Raw genomic sequence first — 18,796 nt, 5'->3', positions numbered from 1 at the left:
TTAATTCTGGATTTTGTGCACACGTACTCATTTAAATATACACGCCTCATGATTTCAAAGCCAATTAAGCATCAAATGTGCCATCAAAACCAAATTTAACCAGTGGAATGACAGTGAGGGGGAGAGGTTGCAAAAAGCCAGTCGGATGGATTAAAAGCAGGAAGAGAGGGACAGGAGGAGACGGCTGGCGGTGACATCATGCTTTTAGAGCAGAGGCCGGCCCTCAGGCCAGCACTCCTTACACTCTTGTGTACTTCCCTTACACTGAATTATTGAATACATTTCTGATGGAGAGACTGACTATGACTATGACTGTGCATGTGCGTGTCTAGGTGCTGTGGCGCATGTAGGTGTGTGCACGAATGCATTTGTCTGAAGAGCAAGTGAGGAGACTTAGTTCTGTGTGCATGAGTCTTAATACAACTTTTTTCCTTTTTCCTTATTTGTGTACTGGAATTAGTGTAGGACAGAGGTAGAGACAGAGAGAAAGAGGCTGTTTGGACCCATTGAATGGTCTTTGTGGTGTGTGGGTGGATGGACACACGTGCGCACACACACACATGCGCGCACACACACACACACACACACACACACACACACACACACACACACACACACACACACACACACACACACACACACACACACACACACACACACACACTATCAGGGGCATTTTACGTGAAGTGACGTGAAGACCACGCATGACTGTTAAGTACGCGAGGTCTTAACGGACGGGGCGGAACTGGGGGTGGCACAGGTCGATGTAGTGCTGTCCGTGGTGCTGATCCTCATTTGATTTGAGGATCCACTATGGAAATGTTTTTCAGCAGAATAATTTATTTTAGTTCAAGAATATATGATTATATGGATTTATAAAGTAAACTGTATTGGCCTTCTTGTTGAAAAGGTTTGGCAGCTGAATAGAGCATGAGCGGACTCTCCAGTCTCATCATCAATCTTGAAAGGGTTAGTGAAGGTGGATGAATTTGAAGCATAAGCAGATCTTAAATACATAACTCATCTCCACAACTCTCGATACTGCCACTGTTTTTTTTGTTTGCTTTTTTTCCAGGACAGTGTGCACGTACAATAATCATTTAAATAAAATGAAAAGTTGTCAGTACATTGAGACGAGCGTGCGCACAGACGTCTGCTGCGTTAGCACGTGGCATGACGCTTATCACCCGTCACCCTTCATTATTTGGTGTACCCGCAATAGGCGTGTCTGTATGCACATGTATCGGACACATGTTTTTCAGTCTTTATGCGATATGGTTAAGGCATTTTAGTATAGTGTGCTGGCATAAAATGCCCCTGATACGCACACACCCACACACACATGCACACATTATGACTGTGTTTTGGATTTTAATCTGCAGTGCTCTACTGTGTGTCCCCATTTCATGTGTGTGCGTGTCTCCTAAGTGTGTATGCATACTTGTGTGCTATGTGTGTGTGTGTGTGTGTGTGTGTGTGTGTGTGTGTGTGTGTGTGTGTGGACAGTGAATGTTGGGGTTTGATCCTTTGCTAATGATCTCCCAGTGGCTCAAACTTCTGTAGAGTGTTGAGCAGGAAGTGAAGACAGGAAGAGGCAGAATGTGAGGAGGGATGCATCGAGAAAAGGGACAGAGGAGGATGAACAAGTGAACTGGTCTCTGATAGCGATCGTGCCCGATGTCCTCGTCATTGCCACTAATCCCCCCCCCCCACCAACACTCTCTCACGGCGCTACTTCTGCGGAGAAACCCCACAGTCACAGACTCCTGAGCTGCCACCTGTCGTGAGCTGCTCGCTTATTCTCTCTAGCAGAAGCAGCTACGTCCGCATTTAAGCTGCAGCATCAAACAGGGTGGAGACAGAGCGATGAAAGGAAGGGTGCACGGATAGACAGATGGATCTAGAGAGCCACTGTGTGATGTGTGTCATAACTCCTACTCTCCTCAGCACAGCGTCAGCTGCCGACATTCAGATACTGGAACGGAAGTTTTCTTTTTCCACTTGTTTCTCTTTATTGAATGTCACACAGAATGATGTCTTTTCTTCTTTGTTTCTCTCTGTCACTCTCTCTGCCCTCCCTTCTTCCTGTCAACTCTCAGCTCGTGTTCTTGCTCACATGGTCTGTGATGCTTTTTCATTTTTGGAACGTGTTAGCACTTCCTTTACTTCCTCCTCTTATTCGAGTCTTCAAGTCTTACCTTAAACCTCCCTCCACTATGGGATTAATCACTCTCAGCAATAGATTAGGGTGTCTCTGCTCGTCTTCTCTCATCCATCTCTCCAAGAATGTGCTATCCAACAAAGCGTTCTCAGGAACACCCACTGAATCAGACATAAAAATACAGATATGCAAGTGCAGATTTGCCCCAATTGTGTGTCTGTTTGTCTCCAGGTTGGGTACTGGCTAATAGGGCGTAGTAGGTAACGTCAGCCGTAGCCTATTATCTCTGTTCTGCTGTCAAATAGCCACTGGCTTTAAGCATCTGCCATGTTCAAACGGACTCAGCACACATATACTGTACATACAAACCCATTCTCACAAATGCATAGCAGAGATAATATACACAACCGCCAAAATGTGTGTTTTGTACTTTTGGTTATCACATCGAGCACACTGAGCCCTGTCAGTCGGCATGCTTTCTTTTCCGGGAGGAGTGGTGCCTCCCTTTAATTAGTTAAGGAAATAGATTTACTTATCTGATCTTTGACACATTAGCAACACATGCACACACACGTGCACACACAGAGCATCAACACCTATCCATTACCATTGTGTTGGAATGCCAGGAAGCAAACACATAGAGTGTTTAGACGTGTGTTCATGCATGTGTATCTTTGTGAGGACCAACAAAATGTATAAACCGTAGGGAGTGAGGACATTTAGGAAAAGTGAGGACATTGTGGCTGGTGCTCACGTTCTGTCACCCCTTAAAAAGACTTTTTGAGGGTTGCTATTGATTTTGTTTTGCTGTGATGCATAAATAGTGATACAATAATAGGACAGTTTAAGACTAATTAGAAAGCCAATAAAACAATGAAATTAAAATGAAGTGCAATTGCTTCATTTAACCATTTCTTAAGTAATTATATTTAAATATTGTTTAAATATAACAAAAATAATTTATTAAAAACAGACCCTGTTGGAGCCATTGAAGTTTGGACTGATAAAAATGTATGAATTTATATACATGTATACGTACTCTCCTCCCGACTGTTTCCGGCGTCTCCCTTTATTATACCATAACGAGGAACACATGGCATTACTGTCTAAAACAGGAGGGAGGGGCTATTTATTACCATAGATTAAAACATAAAAATACATCCATAAATAGGAGGAGTCATCGTAAAAAAAGTATAAACAAAATAGTTAAGCTGTGATCGTTATGTGTGTTTGTATGTGTGTTTATGTGTTTGTGTGCTTGTATTTGTTGCCTCTTTAAGACCTATTTGCCCCCCGGCATAAACACTAACCTTGTCAGGACAAAGTAGTCCTAATTTAGACCAAAACCAGGTCCCAATGAGTCAGAATCTAATTGATCATTCAATTTAGAGCTAAAGTTTGAAATGCTATTAGGTTAAGGTTAGATTTTAACTGGTTATGGTTAAGGGTAAGGGTTAACAAGCTTTGTTGAGGCTGTCCAAAAGAATGCAGTGTCCTAAGAAGAATAGCTACACAAACCCGTGTGTGTGTGTGCGCACATGCATGTGCGAGGGTGAAATGAATCTGCTCCCATCTGTAGGCTGACCATTGATTTGCCATGGTAACAGTGGATGGTTACTGTCGTGTGAACAAAAGCGATGAGAACAAGTGGCTGGATTTGAGAGAGAAGGGGGAGAGAAGGATTGGACGAGACCAGTCGTGGTATGAAACTGGAGGAGACGGAGTCACATGTGAACAAACTCAGCAGGGCCTGGGAGAAAAAGGGGATTAACAAGCCTTTGTCTGTTTCTGTTGCTGGATAAAGTAAATGTAGCAGCAATATTTTTATGTGTGTTTTTTCAGAAAGTGAGTGTGCATGCTCAATAGTGTTGTGGGAGAGTTTTTGGTGTTAAAAAAAGCTTACACAGTCCTGAGTAAGGCTCATGTATAATGAATGAATACCTCCTCAGCTACCGGTTTTCTTTCCTCTGCAGAATTAGTGATTTGTTTAACCGACTCCTTTACCCCTAAACAATCTCAGCAAAATCACTTCCCAGCATCCCCCCCCCCCCCCCCTGCACTATACATGCCCCCTGGATGTTTGCATTGTATTAACTTATTCTATGGTATTAAGCAGGCCTAATGCTTCAGCTGTCAAGAACGTACTAAAGAAATACTGGGTTAATGGAATTTTAACCAAAACAATATTTTAGCATTCAGCTGGGCCTGCAGCTGTTCTGTGACAGCATAAATGCTCACACACACCAGTCAGACCATTTTGTTCTGCAATGGCACTGGACAAGTGTCCTGACCCAACACCAACTGGTGTGTCTTGTTCCTGTCCTCATACCTGTGTCCCTTAGTCCAGGAGTCATTGCTGAGATAGTCAGTCGGGATGGGTTGACTCATAGCTTGCTGCCATTTTTACACCGGGCCTAAGGTTTCTTAGGTCCAGCAGAGTCACCATCAGTGGGCTGGGAGAGCACGCACACCACAGAGAGAGAGAAATAGTGAGATTTTTTTCACCCAAAGGCATTTTAGCTATAAATATAAAACGGGCAAAACTCAGATTTGCCAATGAAGGCTGCTATATAGGGAGGAGTTGCTCATTTCTTGTCCCGTTTTAAATTCATTCACCGATGGGGGAAGAGAGAAACTGAGGGAGGAATAGGGTTGCCCGTGTCATTTGTTTTCCATGTAGGGGGATGAAATAACATTAACATCTCTTTCTCCCTGAAGATCTATAAGTCAAACGGTTATTATTACTCAAACTATAGTAGCAGCACACACACAAACACACACACGCACACCATATATAGACACACATCCTCTTCCTCCTCTGCCACATAGAGGAGGAAGTGTATATTTGAGTATGTATGCATACAGTATGTGTCTGTACTTGTATTTATGTCTTTGTGAGGTCCAAAAGACGTACAAACCTATATTTGTGGGGACACTTGGCCACTGCACAGTTGTAGCAAGGTGTATTTGACTCAATTTTTTTTTCTTTTTCATTCGTTATAGTCCCTGGTACCGAGTACTTTTGTTAATACCTGCTCTGGTGAGGTTCCAAGCGAGCTGAGCTGATACTAAAATGTGACGTCAACAGACTGTCGGACACTGATTGGTCAGAGAGTGTCATCACGGGAAGAGTCATCAGCGCTGACATTTAACTTCTCTGTGCAAGCTCTCAACTGGATGAATTGATACCTGTCCAGCAGAAAGCAATGTGTCCGTATTAATGATTCAAAGTCACCACTCTGTGAATGTCCAGTATGGGTTAAGGCAGATTGGGATGTCTGCAGAAGTTAATAAATACAGTTCTTTGCCTGGTAAAGGGTTAAAGGACTTTTTCAGGTTTAAGACCTGGTTTTACGGTTCAGGTAAGGGTTAAATTTAGGCATTACGTTGTGATGGTTGAGGGTGGGGATAAGGCTCTAGGGAATGCATTATGTCAATGATGTCCTCTATCAGCTTCTGCTGGCATGTGTGCGTGCGCTTCTGTTTTCACAAAGCACAGGCCTTTCAGCACTCCAGTGGATCCCACTGTAATCTCTACTAAACAGGTGTTGTGATTAGCCTCAGTCGTGAGCAGCATTCTGACGCTTGAAAAGACAGGACCAAGCTTGCACACAACCACTGGCCCCCACTCAGGAGACATATTAAACTGGAGCAGCAAACTCCTGCGTCCGATACGATGCTTTGTCAAAATTTTACAAGAAATGAATTTCCTCTCCGAGTCCGCACAGGGATTTTTTTTCATTCTCTTATAATGGTTAGTGGTTGAGTTCGATGCAGCGCCATGTGATGAGATCAGCAGAGTGGCTCCTGAGCTATAGAGGACAAGTGATGATTTTCGAAATCGAAATAATCCCACACTATTGATGAATTCATCTGCAAAGCATGACTGCCTGTATATGGGCTACTTATCCACAAATGACAGTATCAAATTAACATACAGCATTAGCCTGAACAGTTCTACAGTTCTAATCTACAGCTATTGAAGGCAATTTCTCAGCCTGCTTCCTGTCCCAGTTAAGAATTAACTCTTCCAAAGAACATGTGCAACAGTGGGCTTTTCTAATTAAATCAAAATAACCTAAGAGCCTGCTGGTGTCTCACAGTAGTAGCCTGTTTAATGATTTAATTGCATATTTTTGCTTCTTGTTTGTCAGTGTCTGACAACAGCTCATTTTTCTTCCCCACTGTGTATTTACCATTTGGCTTTAAACCCATTTTTTTTTCTTTTTTTTTTAAACTTGGGAGAATGTGTAATTTGTGCTACAATATGCACCGACTAGATGGAGAAATAAAGATTCCCCTCGGGAAACTGTTTTAACATCAGGTATATTTTATAGTAGATCACTATTAGACAAGACTTGGACAAACAGACTGAAAAACAGCTGGTACCCAAGAGCCATAACTGCACTAAATGATGCTTGTTTGCAATAAAATCACTCAAAAGTGTGAAATGTTTTGTATGTGCATTAGGGCTGTAACGATATGCGTTATCAAAATCGCGATACTCAGAGCCACGAACCTGCCTCGTGGTGTGAGAAAACGGAATCGCGAAACACCCTTTCTAACTCCCAGTTATTTCTCCAGTCAGCCACATGATATGAGCTGTTAGTGCTACCAAACTTTTCAAATGACTATTATTTTATTAGGGGTGTCAAATTATCACGTTAATTGTGATTAATAAATTACAGTCATCATTAACGCGTTATGTTTTTTAATCGCGTTAATCTCTTCTTTACTGATGTCCTCGGTACCGGGGGCAGCGTCAGACGCAGCGACAAAAGCGCCATAAAACCATGTCTAACTTTAACAAACACAGACATGCTGCATACCCACAGAAAGGTCAGAATCTCAGCTAAAAGCTCATATAAACCATTCTTATGTTCACCAAACACAGTTAAAACACAGATGGATCAAACCCGCAGGAGGTGGAAAAAAAACGTTACAGCGGGACCGGAGCGTCAGCGTGATTATGTAAACAGCGGAGAATTCACAGATTCTAACGGTACCATTTTTATCACTCTACGAACAAGATTCACAGATCCAGCCCCAAAATAAGAGCAAAACAACAACTGACTTTCAAGAAATACAAGCCGAAATGTTGTCTTACCTTTGCTGTTTATCAAAACAAGTGATTTCCACCGGAATAAAACTGCTTCTCATGAAGAACTACACTTCCCAGCATGCTTTGGGGACAAATCCCAGTCTGATTGATCATTTACTTTGTATTTTTCAACAGAAAAGAGAGAAATCTTTGGTTATTTATTTATGTTCAAATCTGTTCACAGTGTTCCAGAATATTTGTTATTAAATGTTACATTAAGTTATTATATAAGTACATGTTGTTTAAATAAAATGTTTTTTAAATTTAAAAAAAATCGTGGAACGTATCGAACCGTGAGTTTGTGTATCGTTACAGCCCTAATGTGCATATGTATTTAGTTTTAGAGGTTCTAATATATTTTATGTAGACTATAGACTATTCATTAGGTGACCCTAAATAAACTCAGTCGATGTCAGGTAGCACTGCCAAAAAAAAAAAAACGCTTAAAATATTTACGTCCACAATATTATGTGTAGTATTATAAGTGTGTGTTGATGGCAGTCATGGAGAAGAGCTATCTCTTGAGGGCTCAGTATCAGGAGTGTGACACTGGATTAATAAATCACTAATCTCTTGCTAATCTCATCATGCATTAGTTACTGGTAATTTATTTTTGCTTCGCTAAAATCCCGACAAACTGTAAAAAAAAAAAAAAATTCTCGACTGACATGTCGGCATATAATACAGGGGCATGATGGATGACTGCACGCTCTTCAAGGCAGCACAATGTCTGCGAGCTGTTTTTAATGGATTTTTGAAAAACAAATGTGAGTTTATGACTTCCCTGAGAAAGTTAAGGTAAACAAGCAGTAGAAGAGAGTGTATTAGTTTCTGACTGTGACAAATACAGCGGTAGGTTCACAATATTCATGACTGCTGATGACGACAGGAAAACGCACTTAGAGATAAAGGCAGCGCATCACAAGATGAGCAGGACATTAATCCCCAAAGATGATGAAATACAATTCCTTAAGGATTTCACTCTAATAAGGGAAAATGGTATTGTTTCATCACCACTGATGTTACCAGTGCATTTAGCTTTGAATTTTAATCGGAGACATTTTGAATGAGCAAGGTTTGCGTTTAATTTGCCCTTTGAAATTTCACAAGCTTACAGATTATTTTATCAATACTAATAATGAAGTTGTTCAGATGTGTTTGAGCTTTTTCAGAACTAAGAATTCAGTTTAAGAGAATAAAACTCTACTGCTTTTTCCTCCACATGAGGGTCCAATGGGGCGCCTGTCCTTTACAGGGACACATAGAGACAAACAACCACATCCACTCTCACACTCACATCTACGGTCAATTTAGAGTGTCCAATTTGCCTGATCCCCAAATCTGCATGTTTTTGGACTGTGGGTCTTCTTTCTGCAAAGGCAGCAATGCTAACCACAACACCAACACATAGATCAACACATCTAAAATATCTAAAGGGATTTATAAAATCAACAAAAAATGTTAAATTTGTCTACACATCGTGGTGTTTGCTATGACACAACACCAGCTCTGAAGGAAAGTGTCCTTACTGGTTTCTTGTCGCGCTCCTACTGCATCTTTATTACAACGAGTAAACAGGAATTACTCGGGACATAAAAGTTGACTGTTGCCTCTTTAAAACTGTAGTGTGTTACTATAAACAAATGTCTTTTACATTCAAACCACTGCCAAATGATTAAGCTTATCAGCTTCACATGACTCTCCCTCTCTGTGTTTTTAAGTATAGTGGTATAGTTTAAGTCATCCGGTGACATTCCCACACTGCAAACAAAGGCAACAGCAACTCTAAAGTAAAATGAGATGACTGTAAACAGGTTGATAGTATTTCTTAGCAGATCCTGTAAACAGATAAGAGATGCACCATACATTTACAAGTATTTTCTCTTCATGAAGACAAAATGGGAGCAGCACAAAAACATCAAAAATCAACAAAACGTACAAACTAAAGACAAAAATATATGTGTCTCGAAACATATTTTTCCTGTAATATCTTGCATTTTAGATGAAATACTACATGCTTTGTTTGCTGAGAGTCATCCATCACTTGCTATTACTCGTCTTTGTTAGGCTATGCCAGCTTTGGGGCTCTGTGCGGCGTTAAATGCTATTCAGTGTTTGCCTGGGGAGTGTGAGGCTGTTAAATAGTACAGTAGACTTATGCATTGGGACGCACCTCTTGTTAAATACTGAAGTAGTCTTTGTTAGCATTGGCAGCCAAGCTAAACACTAGAGTTCTCTGTCAATCCTGGGACTGAGGAGAGTGTTCGGTTAGTGGACGTGGGCTTTGGGACCTGTCTCTCTGTTCTAAAATGGAAGAGCTTTCAGCGCTTTGGGGACCAGTGCTTGCCTTTGCATTCTGTTAGTGTCAAGAGTTTTTTTTTTTTTATGGCATGCTATTTGCTATGCAGGGGGATGTGGGTTGTGCTCTCTTTGATAGCTTTCAGACATTTTCCAAGAATAGTGTTTGATGTTGCACGTTTGATGTATGTGTGCTCATCAAACTGTTATTTTACATTCCTGACATAACACAGCAGTTTATCAATAAATGTATGAACATGTGTGGAAAATGACATTATTCTATAGCAACGGTAGGGTTATCCACCGTTCCTTTAAAATAAGTATTTGTTCTGTATTTGAAAGGTAAAAGATGTGTTCTGTATTGAACAGATAAGGAACACACTCTTATTTTTGCAAAGAGAAGATTTGCAGATTTGTATACAAATGAAGATCGCATGAGGGGAAATCAACCCTCTGCATCTGTCGGTCATTCATTATTATCCAACAGAAAATGGACACGCTTAATTGGTCGTCCGATTTGATGCGAGACCTGTGTATTGTAGCAACGTGGCGAGATAAAAAAAAAAAGTTGTATTTTAGTCAACTGTAAAAAGTGAAAGTGTGTAGTGTGTGCGAGTAAATGTAGCCTTTGTAATGTGCAGTAGATCAGGTTCCTGGGGTTGCAATGTGTGTAACCCCAGGAACGTCTTTGAAAGGGGAAGCTCATTTCAGGCCCAGTTATTTATGAATTAATGAATCGTTTATGAATGAATTGTTTATTTCGGGCATGACAAATAATCAACATCTGCACACATCAGCATTTAAATTCATACACATGACCGAAAGGGACAGCGGGAGAAGCAAAGCTTATCTAGTCCCGCCCCCATTACAAATTATTATTTGTATATATTATTATATATAATTATATATAATTATTTTTTCTCTTTTTTTTTTATATATATAAGTTCTTAGAACAAGGAAACATGTATTATGTATAATATATATATATATTATGTATAATTAAAATGCTATACTAGTGTTTTTATTTAAACAAACAAAAGGTCTATATCGCAGAGCAAATAACACACAGGACAGAAGAGGCAGAAAAGGCTCCGCTGTTGTGTATGTTTCTGGGACGCTGAAACTGGCTCCGCCTCTCAGCTCCTCCAATAATCATCACTCCAATCAACCACTCGCCCACTGCTCCAGTGACTCCCAGAGAACCTGAGCATCCGTGGAAGTGGCTTTTTTTACTGCCTTAGTTCAGTCACCAAAGCCTATTCTGACACATTCTTACCGTTTAGTGTTGAAATGCAAATACGGCATTTTAGTGGATGCTGAGCTTCCATTGCTGTCCTAGAGCAATCGCCACTGATCAGTTTAATTGATTAGACAATGGGATTGTTTAATTATTATTATTATTTATATATTATTATTATTATTTATTTATTTATTTAATCCTTCCTTAATTTCTCATCAGGAAGTTGGGGACCCTAATCAACGGCTTTTGCAACACAAACTGTTGTCTGTTACTTTTTGATGCTTGAACAGCCTCCTTCAAGGCTGCACCAGGCGTTTGTTTGTAAATGGCTTTACTGGGCTAATTCTTTGTTAACGGATGGATTTAGAGCGCTGTTTGTGAGCACTATGGTTTGTAGAACATCTGCTGAGCATTTACAGAGAATTAGACTGCAACACAAAAATGTGTCCTGCTCACCAGTGTAGCTCTCTCTCTCTTGTGCAGTTTTAATGTCTTCCAGGCCCTCGTTGTTTGAGCTCACTTTCATCCTCCTAACAGACGAACCTGCGCTCTTTAATTAATGTTAATTACGCTGATACAGGTACAGGGAGACATTAGCTCATAAAAATCTACTGTAATATCTCAGGTGACCTTCCTCTGTGTGTTTTTTAACACTGCAAAAAAGGGTCAGGTATAACAGAAAATATACAGTACACATGATTTACAATTAGAAGTAATGATGCTCTGTTTGAAATTGCACAATGTATGCTTTTTCCACTGCAGGCATTTAGTGACATGTTGTGTATCTGGATTGTCTAAAGAAAATGGAGTTAATGGATTCTCCTTTTTTATACCTATTAGAGCCGGCTCAATGGGCTTCTCTAGCCACTAAAATACAATTTTCTGTTCAGGAATGCAAGTAAATAACAACAATTTGACATCTTCACCAAGAAATAATCATAATAAAAAAAATCTATATATTTTTTCCGTTTTTTTTTTTGTAAAACATCAAATTGTAAATGTAAATTCATGGATAACAATAATAATTATATTTTAGCATTAAAAATATATTATGTTTCAGTTACAAAGCTTCTACATACTGGTTTATTAACCATTAGAGAAGCATACAAAAATGATAGTAATTACCAATAATGCTGTGAATTTAGGGCAGCTGTGGCTTGGTGGGGTGGTGGTCTAATAAATATGTTAAGCACTGTATGTGTATATAGCTATGTTGTATACTGTAGAACAATTTGACGTGTGAATTCAAAAAACAAAATAATAATTTTAGGTTTATCATATATATGATATAGAAGCTGCGATGACTGGACAAAATAACTAAATATACAACTAAATGTCAAGTCAATATGTTGTAGTACTTCAAAGATTAAGAATAATAGTTCCGTTTATAACTTTTTTCAATGCTATTAGTTTTATACATTTTTACAGTGTAAATTGCATCCTCTTAACATTGTGCAAACCGTCCCTGAAACTCCTGTTTCCATGAGATATTTGCTGTCTAATTATAAAGTGAATAATTTTATTAGTTCTGTCATAATATCAGCATAAACTGCTCCCATTAAAATATTGGCTTTAGATTTCCGCTCGTTGAAGGAGAGTGAGCCATGACCTAAAGCTCAAGTAGGACTTTATTAGTTCGTGTTCATCTTGGATGGAGGGGCATTCACTTCACTGTCATTAAAATGACGCATACCTTATCTATTAATGACATTTGGCAGGTAATCTTGTTCTCAACGGCACATAATTACCCGAATTCGTCCACTGACAACGCCCAACTTTTCAATTGAATTTTAATGTGAGAGTATTTTTATTTTTCTACAATTCAACTTTGAGCACATTATCTTAGTGCTGCCACTGGGCTTCTTTTTCCTCTGTTTTTTTTTGGGAGTCTGCTGACTTACGTTGCATTGTGCATGTGACCCCTTGAAACTGCTGTTAGTTTCACTTTGTTGACACGATGCTTATTGTTAATTTGCTGGTTTGTTTGCACTTTTGTGCAGACTTAAGTGAGAAGGTACTTAGCAGCATCTGGGGGCCATACTTTGTCAGGCCAACTTAATGTAGCTGCTTCATCCTTACTGACCTACTGCATTAAATATTAATAAAGCACATTGCTGGCCTCATCATCCTCCTCCTCTTCCTGCTCCTCCTTCTTATCCCCATGCATCTCTCATTATTCTGCATCCTAGCTCCATCCTTTTATTGCGCGTCCCTCTGTGATCCTCACCCAGCCTCTTGTTTATTGTTGCTTTAACTTTTGGTTGCTCACTCCTCTCGACTTCCTCCCTCACTCCTCACAGGACTCGCAGGCCTCTCCTCTTGTAGACCGACTCCTACTCCCAGTGATTTCTAGAAATGTGTCAGTTTGTTCCTCATTAGCCTGGATCTTTCCACATGTTCATATTTTCTTAATCTGATTGCTGTAAACAAAAATTTAATTTGACATGGAAGTGTGTGTGCTCTCTCTCTCTCTCTCTCTCTGTGTGTGTTGGAGGTCTTGGTGTATTATTCATTGGTTTGCTGGTTTACTGTATGAAGCTATATTTTGAGGGGCCTTTGTGTATGTACATGTGCGTATGTGCTGGGTGCATGCATGTGGGCGGATGTTAAACTATACACGAAGTTAAGTGTATTTGTATAATTGATGCACAATGTCATCCGTAAATCTCTAGGTATGTGGGTTATAATGTGAAGTTTGACGTGTGTGTGTGTGTGTGTGTGTGTGTGTGTGTGTGCGCGCATGTTCCATTTGTGCATTATTCATACATGAGTTTTCTTGATGGACTTGTGTGATTTGATGAAAAGATGCAGGCCTGTGTCAGTGTTCCCTGTCTTCATGCCCCTCACTCTTCACCACGTTCGTTCTAAATTCTCAACTTGCCCTCCATCTTCTCTTCTCCTCTTTGACCACAATGACAGATGTAAATATTAAACACATTAAAAGCATGTTATGAATGTGTTTGACACACAGGACTCTTATGGTGCGAATGTGTTGATGAGCTTTATGTTTGCTTCTTATAAACACTGAACAGTGGCATGTGTGTAGCATGATGGCTACCTATTATTTATTTTGAAATAAAACATTTAAAGACATATCGTAAATGCCCCCAGTCCAGGGACATTTTCAAATACCATGTTCAAACAGATCCAAATCCACGTTGATAAATAAATAAAAATCTGCAGTTGCAAATGTTTGGCATTTTGTCTGATAAAAATGTTGTCCTGTTCATATTGTAAGAGCATAATTATGCAAATGTGTCTGGTTTAGGACCTATGTATCTGTCTGAGTGCACAGATTCAAATGATGTGTGTGTTCCTCTCTGTTTTCCCACGTCCTGACAGTTACTGATGTGATTAATGCTGAGTATTATCATCATAAGTAGGAACATTGGCAAACACGTGACCCAAACTGTAATAAACCAGAATTATCCTCAGATCAATTAACAACTGAGTCATTGTCAAATAGACTTATTGTATTTGCACGGCTTTGTGTGTGTGTGTGCGTGCGTGCGTGCGTGCGTGCGTGCGTGTGTGTGCTTGTGAGCGGGTCTTTATACCTGCTTGTGTATTGATGTTGTGCCTGTTGCCACACACAAACACACACACGGATATTTTTCACAGAGGCAAACAGTGACATAGATCTACAATTTCCTCCTCTCTCCTTTTCCCCCGACGTTTGTGGTGGTGGAGTAAGGGAAGTCAAATCTCAGAGGGAACAGAACTGAGAGATTTTCGTTTCACTAAAGGTCAAGTGTAAAGCTGCAGTATAAGCTTTACATTAAAGCACACACGCAAACACACACACACACACACACACACACACACACACATATATATACTGTACGGTGCTTGATTTTATTGTGCTTATTTATTTATTTAGTAAATAACAAACTGAATTGTGTATATGTATGTATATATATGTATATGTGTGTACATATACTGTATGTGCGCCACCTACCGCCGTCTACCAATAATTGCAGTCCGTAGACTCTCAGCTGCCGAGCAACCGCGGGTTGCCAGTTATGTATGAGCTGCAATAGTGGAGAAAAAGAAACCTAAAAGACCTCAGTATTTTGAATTTGAGTGTAGTAACCGCCACATTCTTACATATGGCGCCTTTAACTTTACACACTTCCTCACTTAACCCAAACTCTAACCCTTGCTTGACCCTGGGTCTGTGTGTGCATGTGTCCCTTATGGAGCACATGCGTTTTTAACCTTCACCTAACTTAAACCTTATTGTGACACTAATACTAAAACCAAGTCTTACCCAACCCTCACGGTGTCCTCACAAGATGGTTTTGAGTCACAATTTGTACACACGACACACACACACACACACATTCAAACCCTAACCCTGGAGCAGTACACAATACATTCACTAGCCCATTACCCTAATCTTAAGCTTCTTAATGTCTAACCCTTAACCTTAATTTGAACTTAACCCAGTTCTAACTGTCTTAACAGTCAAAAAGCCTTTTTTTTTTTTTTAAATGGGGACATTTTGACCTTGGGAGGATACTTTGGCTGGTCTTCACAAGGTCACAATGTCCTCACAAAGATAGGTTTGACACACACATGCGCGCGCACACACACACACACACACATACGCACGTAAAGCTCTGGTTTTGGCAGCAGAGACAGGAGCTGACAGCTGATTCTCCATGTGTGTTTATTAGGGCTTTGATGTTAAATGTGTCTCCTTCTTTGATGCCCTATGATGAAGTGAGAGCATGTATGTGTGCATGTGGTCTCTCTCTCTCTCTCTCTCTCTCTCTCTCTCTCTCTCTCTCTCTCTCTCTCTCTCTCTCTCTCTCTCTCTCTCTCTCGCATGCTCTCTCGTTCTCTCTCACTACCACCCTCCCTCTGTATGTGTGTGTAGAACAGAAAGACGGGGACTTTGTGAAGAGATTTGATGTTTGCGGCTCTTTCAGTTCCTCTCCCAAGACTCTCACCTCTTTGCTGCTGCAGGTGTCTTGCAATCTTACCCACAAGACTAAAGCCCATTCTCTGGTTCATCCTTTCTTTCTGTTTCTGCCTGTCTTCTCCTCCTCCTCTCTCGTCCTCTCTCTGGTGGATGGGCTGTGTTGCTGTCTCTTTGTTGTGTCCCAAGGGGGAAACCAAGTTTATGCTTCATCCAAACATACATTTCAAAATCATTAGCTGCCTCTTCTGGCTCATTCATGCCACCTTTACAGTTGTGCTCATAAATGTACATACCCTGGCAGAATTTACGATTTCTTGGCCATTTTTCAGAAAATATGAATGATAACGCAAAAACTATTCTTTCACTCATGGTTAGTGGTTGGCTGAAGCCATTTTGTAGTTCACACATCCCCAAAACATCAGCGATCCACCGCCGTGTTTCACAGTAGGCCTATGATGGTGCACCTTTCATCATAGGCCTTGTTGACTCCTCTCCAAATGTAGCGTTTATGGTTGTGGCCAAAAAGTTCAGTTTTGGTCTCATCACTCCAAATGACTTTGTGCCAGAAGGTTTGAGGCTTGTGTCTGTGCTGTTTGGCGTATTGTAAGCGGGATACTTTGTGGCATTTGCGTAGTAATGGCTTTCTTCTGGCAACTCGACCATGCAGCCCATCTTTGTGCAAGTGCCTCCTTATTGTGCATCTTGAAACAGCCACACAACCTTTTTTTAGAGAGTCCTGCATTTCACCTGCATATTTGTGGGTTTTTCTTTGCAGAATCCCTAATTTTCCCATTCTTAATGGGAGTTTGAACACTGCTGATTGCATTCTCAATTCCTCTGATATTTTATTATATCCCTTTCCTGTTTTATGGAGTTCAACTAACTTTTCCTGCAGCTCCTTTGACAATTATTTTGCTTTCCCCATGACTTAGAATCCAAAAAAACATCAGTGCAGCACTGGATGAAAGATGCAAAGGTCTGTCAGGAGTCCAGAAACTCATTGACCTTTTATATACACACACTAATTTATTAATAATAATAGCCATTCAAACCCATTTGTGTGCATGTTATCAGGCAAAATCACCAGGGTATATAAACTTTTGATCAGGGTCATTTGGGTAGTTTCTGTTGTCATTATGATTTAAAAATAGTAAACAAAGTGGCTTTAGCCAACCACTAACCGTGAGTGAAAGAAAAGCTTTTGTGTTATCATTCATATTCTCTGAAAAATGGCCAATAAATCATAAATATGTAAACTTATGAGCACTGAACTGTAGCTATGAAAAAAGATGTGGTCAATTCAAACTATTACTGTGGCACAGAAGTAGAAGGAGTACTACAATATTCTACTCAAGTAAAAGTATCACTATTTTGATAATAACCCCATTGAGGTGAACTCCAGTCTCCTATCAACTTCCTGCCTTCATACCTGTGAGTGCCCACTATTGCCCACAGTGTATCTAACCCAAACATTATAACAGACATAAAATAATAATAATAAAAAGTGTAAAGCGAGGCTTTGTCTATAATGTAAACACAATAATCTACAACCTATTCTACCTATTCTATTAATACCAAAATGACCACTAAGAACCAAAAGTCCAACAGTGTCCTTAGGGCAAGACACTTCACCCCAAGTTGCTCCTGAGGTCTGTGCCAGCAGCCTGTGAATGTGTATGAAAAATGTGTGATAGTCATGTGTCCTTGAATACGTTGGCATGGCTGATAAGTTGTTTGATTGTCTGACATGGTGACGATGGAGCAGGTTCTGTGGTCAAACAGTTTCTTACCAACACGTCCAGTCTCAAAAGCTCATTGTCATCATTGAAATTGCTTCCTCATGTCCTGTTGTCTTCATATAGTTTGGCTTTGTATAATTTCCAGTGGTACTGTTCCACTGGTCCCCAGTTTCTCTGCAATGCTGAAGTTATTATTTATTATTTAACTGTATATGGCATATATTGTTTTATAGTTCTGTAAAAATGTACATTCATATCTCTGCAGCTATAGTGCATCTTGAAAAAAGTACTTTTAATGTTGGAAGCACTATTTTTGCCTCACATCACACTTATAGCATCGCACCAACTCAGTCAAACGGCACATTAAAATGCAGATAGACAATCTGGGTTTGACTAAATTAGCTTTCAAGACAATGCATGGTTGTGTCGGTTTCTGAGGATAGAAGTGAAGCCAACCTGTGAGTTATGAGGTAGTTATCGTCGACCATTATCCCCCCTGTTGTCAGCAGTCACTCCGCTGCAGTGTAGTTTCACTTGTTGACTTTTCTCAGTATCTCTTCCTCTTTTGGCCATTTTCCCTCTCTCCCTGTCGTTTCTCCAGCACTAACACTTTCTCTTATCTCTCTCCTGCTCTCACTCTGACTCACTGATTGCAAAATTGAAAATGGTTCTTCTAATTCCATCGGTTTTTTTTTAGTCTGGCTTGCTCTCATTCTCATTCTTGTTTTTTTTTTCTTTTCTAATGTCTTGCTGGCAATTAATTCCATTCCCTAGATAAATGTGCTGACTGTCTCTGCTGCTGGCTTGTGTATCATTGCAGGATGAGAAGTCCACATTCTTCCAGTTCGGTGCAGCTCTGCAGCAGGAGGCCCTGCTCATGCTTTCCATCATGGAGGAGTACGATTGGCATGTTTTTTCTATTGTCACATCAAAGTTCCCTGGGTACCAGGACTTCATCAGCACGCTGAGGGTAACTGTGGATCACAGGTAATGAATACACATCCCCACATGTACACACACACACACACTCTGTTTCCCACCTTAGCCTTTATTTACAGCAGCTGACAAGATTAAGTGTCTGGGATTATTTAATGTTGTGTTGTTACAGCTTTGTCCGCTGGGACCTGCAGAGTGTTGTGACTCTCGATGCTGTAGATGGCGACCCAAACTCTAAATCACACATTGCCCTCAAGAGGATTCAGAGTCCTGTTATACTGCTGTATTGCTCCAAGGATGAGGCTCTGTAAGTGTTTGTTCATTTCATTTCCTGTCGACGTCTCCGTCTTTCTGTAGTACAGCGACAAATTTCAACCGTGGATCTTTATTAACT

The 18,796-nt window shown here is 40.2% G+C and overlaps 1 protein-coding gene across 1 annotated transcript in view; it reads left to right on the top strand.

Annotated features, from left to right (window-relative positions):
• Positions 1–18,796, top strand: part of grin2ab (glutamate receptor, ionotropic, N-methyl D-aspartate 2A, b) — a gene marked incomplete at both ends in the record, with an annotated part of 126,648 nt that overhangs the window by 71,947 nt on the left and 35,905 nt on the right. Inside the window, 2 exons of the mRNA XM_083909503.1 lie at positions 18,287–18,453; positions 18,575–18,709. Of these exons, the coding sequence (XP_083765629.1) occupies positions 18,287–18,453; positions 18,575–18,709 (302 nt within the window). The remainder of the gene's footprint in view (positions 1–18,286; positions 18,454–18,574; positions 18,710–18,796) is intronic.

The sequence above is a fragment of the Microchirus variegatus genome, assembly GCF_963457635.1.
Source record: "Microchirus variegatus genome assembly, chromosome: 23".
NCBI classification, from domain to species: Eukaryota; Metazoa; Chordata; class Actinopteri; order Pleuronectiformes; family Soleidae; genus Microchirus; species Microchirus variegatus.
The sequence above is the reverse complement of the archived record's forward strand: the minus strand, read 5'-3'. Positions and strand labels throughout refer to the sequence as shown.